Raw genomic sequence first — 10,880 nt, 5'->3', positions numbered from 1 at the left:
ATTCAATGTGGACAGCGGCGGCAACCCATGCCGCCCAAAAATCGAGGTGGCCAGCCGGTTGGAAATGCCTCCCCTCATCATGTTGATGAAATTGTATTATTAGTCAGCTTTTTCACTAATTATATTGCCATGTGAGATCGCTTCTTCACTAATTATATTGCCGTGTGAGATCACTTCTGTTGACGTTCGGCGTCCACGAACGTGACTTGATGATTTTCTAGTTGACGAAAAGGCAACGTATCTTGATCTGCAAGCATTGACGACATGCACAGCTCATTTCCCGTCTGCACTGACCACAGATTTTACACCAGATGCTTGACTCGGAAGCAGTGGGCTGTCGTCTTGTCAATCTATGTATTGTTTGTGTTTGTCGTCCAGACCAAGCACGGCGAGTAATCCGATCACTGGCGCGATTGCCAACACGCCCACTTGTTTGTTGCTTGAACTAGAAATCCAGGTTATCCTGCCTTCATCAGCATATGTGCCGATGCCACAGCAGCTTTGACAAAATTTTGACGGACTTATGTGTTACCTAGATAACATAAGAGCCATATTTCCCTGTTGTGACTTATGTGAACAACAGGGAAATATCTAGGCTGTAACGGAACAACAGGGAAATATGGCTCTTCCGGTTGCGGCCTCCATTGTACTATCGGCCGGAACTTATCTTCTTGATTTCGGAAGCAACGTGGCGGTCGTATGGGAATTCGGCACTTACAGCACGTCTAACGTGCACCAGCTTCAGCACGAAGGAATTTGCGATGGCAGTTCACATTGTATCTTTTTTCAAAGCAAACTCAGGATGTATTTTTCATACATGGTTGTGGTTCTGATTATCTCGCATAGTTTCAATACTGTGCTCTTTACGTTAAAGTTCAAGCCGGAAGATGCTCCGTGCAGAGCTGCTTATTTCTTACCTTTAATACACCTGTGGAGGCTTGCAGATCTCTTGTGGAGAACATTGAGCTTTGAGGGGTATGTAACTGAGCGTGATTATATTTAGCATCATGTGGAGTTTAGATAACCAAAGTATTGATCAAAATCTCTCTTGTAAGTTGTTGAGATTCAAGGGGTATGTAAGTAAACGTGAATAATGCATGTAAATTTTAAATAATCAAGTTATTGACAGAGTTTTTTATTCCAATGTGGCCGGCGCGGGTGTCACAGAGTGCAGGATCTGAGATCAGGTGAAATGACTGCCATGTACAATATTCTTGGCTCTTCACTGGAGGGTGCCCCTTTTCTCTCTCTACAATTATGCGCATATTGGGGCCTACACCTAGCTTCACAGCATAGTAACTCGTGGCTCTTTGTAGTGTCTGTAACGGCATCTGCTCTATTTGTGGCATACAATGGTGGAACAGCGGTTCAATCTGTTACTGACAATGCAAGAACTTTGAAAGAAAAACTGAAAGTAGCTGGTGCTGCAGGTATTGAAAGGATTCAAAATCATTACGGATTGAGTTTTATGCCCTCTAGCATCCTTAATTCAATTGCAAGATATGTAAGACTTGGACTTCCATGTTGACACAGGATTATTCACAATGTTTGCAACCGTCAACCGGTCCCTTACCTATGCATACATTGTAGTTTTTCTTCGGGAGCATTTGCTAACAATGCCAGAGAGGTCATGGGCGAAATTCCACGTCTTAGACAGCATGCCAATTCTTTTTGGCGCATTGACTCTCACGAGTTATTGGCTGTATTATTGGCTTCTTCAGTTCCCCAAGGCATTCTCCCAAAGACTTCGTGACTTCAAACGATGCCTCGGATCTTTGGTATTTGCATACATGAGCATTCTCCTTGGTCCTTTGTATCCAGTGGTCAGTGACGCCAAAGATACAGGTGAGGTAGGGAGGCCTATCTTCCATGCCAGATTGCTTGTTGTAGTACTTTTTAATGTTCTGCCAGATACGACCTTGCTATTTGTATTTTTTGCATTGAGAACGCTTCCCAAAGGATCGTTGGTGGTATCATTCGTAGTAGCTGTAGGATATCTGGTTTCCATTGGTTGGTACATCAGAACTGATATGGCAATCTCGAGGCTCTATAGATTTGGAGAGCTTGATAGAGAGGACTTGGAAAGTCCCCGTGTGGATTTAGATAACTGTGAGGTCGCAATGCCATCTTTGGTGGCAACAGGGACGTCATCAAGTGTGACAAGCAAAGTCATGCCAGAAAACTGTAATCGGACGTAGAGAGAGTTCCCAAAGAGGACGCGCTTCATCCACTTTCACCTCTTGTGAACAGATCATATGAGATTTATGTACACGGCTTGCAACAACGTCCCTCGCATTAAAGCTGATTATTTGGAGCTTCATCCGTTTCGTCCCCTCATTTTGGTTTCTACGAAGTTGGTATTACTTTTGAGGAGTGTAGAGACTACTCATGGCAACCACTTCCTTTAAGCAGAGGCCGACAAAGACAAGTTAAAGAGATCCGTGCCGCTAAGGTCCACTTGGTTGAAAGTGCAAGGGTCAAAGCCTAGAGAGAAAACACGAAGGCCATTTTCTCCTGCCTTAATCGTATTGCATCTTCCATTGGACCTCCAGTGTTTGTGCAGGAATACAGGAGACGTGAGACTTGTTGTGGCCACATATAGTCCAACATTATGTCATGGTTTTGGATGAACATGGTTATAGTCCAACATTATGTCATGGTTTTGGATGAACATGGTTGTCTCCATGTAGATTTAATGTTCGCTTTACATTTTGCTATGAGTGGTCCCCATGTTTTACGAATATTGGTTTTGCACACAAATGGAAGCATACAAGTAACCTTTTTTTTGTCTAATGCTCAAGTAATGGTTTCAAATATGTTTTGCAATTCAAATATAGTCATTGTTATTTTAGGAATGATACCTTCTCAACCATGCAAAACACACCTTACACATTTGTAAACATGAAGCATTTGCAAATGTTTTTGTCTACTCACACTTGGTTCTTTGTATCCTACATTGTTACTCATTTTCTCTATGTACCGCCCATTGAGTATCCCATCATGGGTATTTTATGTCTAAATTGTATCCCATTAATTCTACTATTGTGGAGGAAAATTGTTTGGTGACATTTTATATAAACAGCTTTAATTTATCTTCATTTAGGTTAACGATGGGATTTTAAATAGTATAACATTCTCCTACGAAAATGAGATACTATTTAAAGTTTTGTGCATTTAATTCATGTGAGAAATGGGTTCAAGGCATGAGGTTGGATGCTTTTTTTCTTTCACTGCTTGGTTTTACCTCAAGCCTATTTCTTCTTCTTGGAATATTTCATACCAAGCTACTTTCAAGAGCCTTTATATTGATAATTGCTTTATTTTAGTACTATGCATAGTGTTTCTTTTTATGCGCACATATGTCCCTCATCTGCATATGTCCAAAAGCTCACAAGGGACTTTAGACAACTTCCCAATATATAGCAAGTGCTACATTATGTGACAAAATTTGCCCAATTTACTACATGTAGATCCTTTATTTTCTCTTTCAATCTAGATAATATGATTTGCTATATATTCAATCTAGGAAATTGCAATATAATCTAGAAAACATGCATTCTACAAAGGAAAAAAGTTGGTTTTATATAGTAATTGACAATATATATATAGAAAATAAGAAAGTCTATTTAGCTAATTCATTTTATCTAGCAAAAGAAACGAATTCTATATAATAATTGTCAATGTCTATATAGGAAGTACATAAATGAAAAGGAATTCTATATAGTAATTTTCAACATCTATAGTACATCACTATCTAGTTAAAGAAGTCATAATTATCTAGAAGATATGAATGTCTATATAGAAAATTCATTGTATCTAGAAAAGAAATGGAGTCTATATACTAATTAACAATATCTATAGGAAAGACATTGGTGCCTAGTAAAGAAGTTGTAATTTTTTAGAAAATATGAACATCTTTATAGCAAATTAATCATTCTATTAGCAAAAGAAATGATTTTAATATAGTAATTAACAATGTGTATATAGGAAATACATTAGTATCTAGTAAAAAGGAGTCTTTTTCTAGCAAATGTAAACATATATATAGCAAATTATGATTTTTTATTCAACAAGGACAATAGCTAAATAGGAAAGTGATTGTACATGTAAAACATATATGCATGACTATCTATATATTAATAAATAAATAAAGGATTGTAAAAAGTTTACCTTGCGCTACTAAACAATTGCCAATTTCTATATAGCAAGGGGTCAATTTATCTTTACAATATTTTGCACAATGTTATGGATAAATTTGACCAAGGTAAAAGGCATAAATATGTGTGTGTGCTTGTATGTGTGGCAATAGTATAATGAAATATGGTGTGCATAAGACCCAGGGTTGAGGTGGCAGGGCATGACCATGTGCCACCCTTCCACGTAAGAGGACCCATAGGTGTGTTGTACATAATCCATGGTAGTAATATCATAAAACGTTAAGGTGGCATGGTTCCTCCATGTGCCACCCCTCCACTTAGGTGGTCCCATGCCTGCATTTAGAGAGACATGGCCTAAGGACCATGTAATATAAAATAGGTGGAGATGGATATTATATTGGATTATTCCCTCCATGTAGGGTAGGCCCATGTGGGGGGGGTGTAGATTGTCCAAGAATGCAAGTTAAATAATGGGAGAAGTAGGATGAGGTGGCAAGATTCCTTGTGCCAACCCTCCACTTGTCTTCCTAGATGTTTGAACATATTATAAAATTGAGAAGAAACCAAGGGAGTATATTAGACTTGGAATATGGGGTTTGATTTATGTGGAAAAATGAGGCAAAGGGTTGTTGCACACAATTGAGAGTGCGTACCCACCTAGTCCACATGGGAGATTCCTCCACACACACCATGCATGTGGGAGGATGCATTTATTGGGAGAGACCCCCTCTCTTGGCTATAAAAGGAGGGGGCTATTTCTTGATGTGACACGCTCATTCTTGTAAAGCCACCATGCTAGTACTTTGATTTCTCCCATCCTTCCTTTCAAATAAAGCATGACTCTCTTCCCTTGATTTCTCCATCTCTACATTCCACCTCCCGTCATTACATTCTCCTCTTCCTCCTCTCCCTTCCCCCTTGTGCCATAGTCTCCCTCTTCATTTTCACCCTTCTTAATCCCTTTTCCCCACCCATGTTAACGCTTCTCCCCTCACGTTCCATTTCCCCCATGCATCTAGCCTCATGCCTTGATTTCTTTTCTAGTTAATAACAAGTACCTCTTTTGTACTATCAATTGATTAAATAATGTATAATTTTTATTTAAAACATATATGCGTGGCTATCTATATATTAATAAATAAAGAAAAGGATTGTCAAAATTTTACCTTCTTCTACTAAACAATTGTCAATTTCTACATAGCAAGGGGTCCATTTATCTTAACAATATTTTGAACAAGTACCTCTTTTGTACTAAGTAATGTATAATTGCCAATCTTTCAAAACCTTTAAAAAAGAATGGATTCACATGTACATGCCGTGCTTTGTAAATATAGTTGTCCTTGCATTGATTTCCATCGGTACTCCATCCAAACTTTCCATGTAATTTATGCCCCCCCTTGAATTGGGTCGAAAGTGCATGGGGGAAGGGGAGCTTTTAAATAATAAAATAAAGCAGCAAACTCAACAAATTATTAATTGAAGCAATAAAATAATTTCTTACAAGAAACAATAATGTAAAAATTTAAAGAAGGTTTTAGACCTTGGTTTGAGAATTAGTAAAAGGTCCAATAGTAGAAAGTATTAATTAATCATTCCCCTAGCGGGTCTTATACATTATTGATATCTAGAGATCTGTTATCAATCATAAAGTATTCCCAAGTACCTAAATAATTAGGGGTATTATGCGAATGTTTAGGTAATGGTGATTCCAAGAATAAAGTAAGAGAACTTCTGAACTAGTTCCATAACTTTTTGGGTATGAAATTAATTCCATATAATTGAGTGTATGACTATCATAGCTTATTAATTATTTCCTACAATCCAGCGTAGGAAAAAACATATAAATATTGACATAATTTCTATTGCTTACAAAGGAATATAACTTGGAAATCTTTTCTCAATTAGGTTAAAAAGGGGATGCTGAAACATATGGTTCTCGAAAGCTAATATATATAGATTAAGAAAACCATTATGATTCTTGGCTCCAGATTCATCTATATAACTTGGAATCCTTCTCTTACATAGGTAAATTGTGAATGGGCTAAATTGCAATGCTTGGTAATGTCAATTTGGGCATCTTATGCTTCACAAACATAATAATTCTCAGAACATGTGTGTGTCTTAGAAGGCTATGATACTTTCCACAGACCTTAACGAGAGTAGGATCCTTGTGCCTATAAATTTTTATGTGGATTGGATATCATTTTCATAGTTGAGTTGTATGCATATTTCCACATTTCTTACCTTGCATCGTGCATGAGGGCTAAAAGAATGCATCATTGCATTTGTAGCATATGTGGGTGTATGCAATGGGTATGATAATTTGTACAGTCCTGGTTTGGATACCAGATGGGGGCCATGTGTGGCCTGATGGCTGGATGGCTTCAGATAGAGTTGGCACACTGCCAACTAGGCTACATGCAAGTGCAAAAAGGCATCCCATGACTGACCGCACTGAGGGTAGACGGAGCATTTCCTAGGGCAGTCCACTCTTGGGTTGCGGGGCCCGTTTGGAGCCCCAAATGATCCCGGATGGCTGTGGGCCGAATGGAGATACTAGGTTAGTTGCTCTATTTTGCGCACCAGTTCTATCATGTGGTCAGTGGCCTATTTCGAGACCGACCCCCAATCGGTCATTTTGCAGACTGAGTCGGTCACCCAATTGGGTCTAATCGACTACTAGTGGTGGCTATATAAGAGCAAGCCCGTGAAGCCCATTTTATCACTGGCTACAGCAACCCTGATTCCTTAGCATCCAGCCTCTATCCTCTATTGTTTCCAGCATGCCATTGAAGCTTCTCTCATAGGAGCGCACGACTGGGAGGCATTCTCACGTAGACAAGAAGAAATGCAGATGCGCTGTGTTCTATTGTCTGTAGTGTAAGTGACTCCATCATGGCATTAATTCAACATGTCACCACAGCGGAGGAGGCATGGACGGTCTTGAAAAATTAGTACGAGACCATGAATCAGACACAGATTCAGAATCTAGAGACTCAACTCGCGAATGAGAAATTGTCTGAGTCTGAAGCAGTAGAGAAGTTCATCACCAGGGTGAAGAATCTACACGATCATATGACTACGATTGGCATCACCATCACCAATGAGAATCTAGCACGAAGGTGCATACGGATTCTCCCACCAATGTATGATGGTCTTGTTATGGTGCTGAATATGTAGAACAAAGTTCCACCCCTCAACTTTGAGGATTTCAGCACGATGCTTTTAGAGGAGGATGCTGGATCAAAGAAAGGTAAGGGTAAGGACTTTGGTAACCCATCTCCTCCTAGTAATAAAAAGAGAAAGAAGAAGATCAAGTGCTTCTATTGCAACAAGGCAGGGCACAAGCAGAATGAGTGCCGAAAGAAGATTGCAGATGAGAAGAACAGAATAAAGAAAGAGTCCAACAACAGCACGCAGGCAGTACCAATAGAACTATTCATAGCAATTGAGGAGATTTGCACGGAGTCAGTTCATGTACCTGCGGATGAACCTTGGATTATTGATAGTGGTGCATCACGCCACATGACCAGTCGGAATGATTGGTATACCTCTCTACAGCCAGTAGGGAATGACATCCTGGTAGCAGTTGGCAATGATGCAAAATGTCCAGCACAAGGAAAAGGTACAATTGCTCTAAAGTCAGATGGAGTTGTAAAATAGTTGTCTGATGTTCTTCATGTGCCAGATATCAAGAGAAACTTGTTGTCTGTTTTTGTGATCACGGATCAGGACCTCAAAGTTCAATTCGACAAGAATGGCGCACAGATTTTGGATCTTCAAGGGAAGGTCATTGGTAAAGGTACACGGCGCAACAACATCTACGAACTCTTAGCTTTCAGTGTTCGAGCGGATGTGAAGAACACTAAGCTGTGGCATGAGAGGTTTGGTTATCTAAACCTTAGTTCTTTAAAGGAGATGCATAAAAGTGGAATGATTGCAGACCTACTAGAAATTATAGATCTGCTCGATGTATGTGAAGCTTGCATGATGGGCAAGCAGCATTAGTAGCCCTTTCCTAAAGAGGCCAGTAGGGCAAAGGCTCCTCTAGAGCTCGTTCACATGAACCTTTGCGAAAAGATGGAGACGGAAGCTTTGGGTGGCTCCTACTACTTCATGACGCTGATCGATGACTACAGTAGAAGGATATAGATATACTTCCTAAAGACTAAAGATGAGGCTTTTAGTAAGTTCAAAGAATGGCATGTAATGGTCGAGAAAGAAACGGGGAGGAAGGTTAAGAAGTTGAGATCAGACAGAGGTGGAGAGTTCACATCAAGCGAATTCGAAAGTTATTGCAAAAGTCACGGGATCAAGAGGTAGAAACCCCCGCCACATACATCACAGCAAAATGGAGTAGCAGAATGCAAGATGTGCATCATCTGTGAAATGGGCAGGAGTCCACTGCAGACCTTTTCTGGTAAGAAACCTTTAGCTAGACATTTCAGAGTTTTTGGATGTGACTGTTTTGTGCATGTCCCTAATAGGACCAAATGGGAACTGAAGAGCCGAAAGTGTATTTTCTTGGGCTACAGTGAAGAGGCGAAGGGTTACCATCTCTATAATGCTGCTACCAAGAAGGTAATAGTAAGTCGCGATGTGGTCTTCTCGGAACAGCCGCATCTATCGGATAACCGAGCTACTCAAATGCCTTCTCCTCATATGGGGGGATTACAGGTAGAGTTAGCTGGTTCTCGCATAGTTACACGAGAGTGGAGCATTGATATCTAAAAGGGAACACATATTTTTGTGTGTGAGACCTAAAAATATGCATTAGTGTGCTTCTAGCATATGTGATTGTATCAAAAGGCTATGATACTTTGCATAGGGTTTAGTGAGCTTGGGGTCCTTATGCCTATAGATTTTGATGTGTATTGGATATCATTTGCATGGTTAGGAACACAAATTTCCACATTTTTTATCATGCATCATGCAGGAATGCAAAAATAATGCACGAGTGAGCTTCTAGCAATTGTGCATGTGTCCAATGGATATGATACTTTGTGTAGTATTTAATGAGAGTATAATCCTTATTCTTGCAAAGTTTTATGTGGATTGGATAATATTTTCATGGTTGTAATGCATATTTCTACATTTCTTACCATGCATCATGCATGGGTACTTCTAAATATATGCATTGGTGCACTTTGTGCAACCTATCCGATAAATACGATACTTTACATAGGACTTGAAGAGAGTAGGATACTTATCTGTGCAAATTATGGTGTGGATTGGATGTCATTGGCATGGTTGATAATGAATATTTCGACAATTCTTACCATGCATCATGCATGAGTGCTAAAAATATGCATCAGTGCACTTTTAGCATATGTGCATGTGTCTAATGTTTATGATACTTTGTGCAAGTCTGAATAAGAGTATCATCCTTGTTCTTGAAAACTTTGATGTGGATTAGATATAATTTGCATAGTTGGGCATGAATACTTTCACATTTCTTACCTTGTGTTGTGCATGATGACTACTAAAAATATGCACACTTTCACATTTCTTACTTTGTGTCATGCATGATTGCAAAAAATATGCATCGATGTGCTTTTAGCACATGTACGTGTGTTGAAAGGTTGTGATACTTTGTACAAAATTGAACGAGAGTGGGATACTTTTGCCTATAAAGTTTGATGTGGATCAGATATCATTTGTATGGTTGCTAATGCATATTTCAACATTTCTTACATGCCACTACGATCATGAATCCCCTCATTTATAATATATAATATTAACATGTAGCACTACAAGGCATAGGTCTTTTTTCGATGAAAATACCGACGCTTTTTACATTAAAATTTTTTTTTACGGGCACAAGCGTCGTTATTAAAGTCGTTAAAAGCATCGAAAAAGAACGGTCACTATAAAGCATCGCTATATAGCGACGCTAATAAACGTCGCTATATAGCGACACTGATAATCGTCTCTATATAGCGGCACTGGTGAACGTCACTATATAGCGATGATTAACAAAACTAAAAAAAAGCACTAGTGGGGCTAAACAGGGCCATAGCAACCCCTTTTTTGCCCACTAATGTTTTTTTTTGTAATTACAAAAAAAAGATTTTTATTACAAAATTTCCCTTGCGAAAAGGGTGATACAAAATCGCTCAAATGACATGATCAAGCAACAAATGCATATACCACTCAAACATATACAACATTGTTTGTTACAAAATTACCCTTTCAAAAAGGGTGATACAAAATCGCTCAAACAAGCGGATATACAAAATGATATACATGGCAAAGTATATGCAAACTGCTACTACTACTACTACTACTACTACTCATTTGAATCATCCTCGTCGTCCTCGTCCTCATCTTGTTGGCCTAATCCTTGGTCCTTGTGAGTTGTGCCTTCTCCCTAACCCTCGTCACGTGCGTCTGATCCCTGGCCCTGGTGATCGTTTGCCTCCAGTGATGGGACGCTCGAGCTTTGACCTTAAGAGTGAACCATATAAATTGAAAATTAGATTGGAATTTAAAGAATAAAACAATTTAAAAAGTGAGATTACAAGTAGGAGCAGACTTATACCGTACGAGCAACCACCTCAACCCAATCGACCGTCACTCCCATTGCCTCTTGCTCAATAAACCACGGCTTTGTTCCTATGCAAAATGCGTGTTGCGTCTCTGCATCTGTAGGAAGACGACCTATTGCAGCTTGCTGTGGATCCAATTTACGAGAGTTAGAGTTAGATAAAGTGCATGTAATAT

At 39.2% G+C, this 10,880-nt stretch overlaps 1 protein-coding gene across 1 annotated transcript; it reads left to right on the top strand.

Moving 5' to 3' along the window:
- The first annotated feature begins 580 nt into the window (after positions 1–580).
- Positions 581–2,614, top strand: LOC147885635 (uncharacterized). The gene is made up of 3 exons (XM_087396799.1): positions 581–975; positions 1,168–1,430; positions 1,534–2,614. Exons 1-3 carry the CDS (start codon positions 620–622, stop codon positions 2,196–2,198), a joined length of 1,284 nt encoding a protein of 427 aa, XP_087252925.1. The 5' UTR covers positions 581–619; the 3' UTR covers positions 2,199–2,614.
- The last annotated feature ends 8,266 nt before the right edge of the window (positions 2,615–10,880 follow it).

The sequence above is a fragment of the Dipteris shenzhenensis genome, chromosome 25 (assembly GCF_047967505.1).
Source record: "Dipteris shenzhenensis isolate YYH24624 ecotype China chromosome 25, Dip_SZ_1.0, whole genome shotgun sequence".
NCBI classification, from domain to species: domain Eukaryota; kingdom Viridiplantae; phylum Streptophyta; class Polypodiopsida; order Gleicheniales; family Dipteridaceae; genus Dipteris; species Dipteris shenzhenensis.
This window is presented reverse-complemented; position numbering and strand designations above follow the sequence as displayed.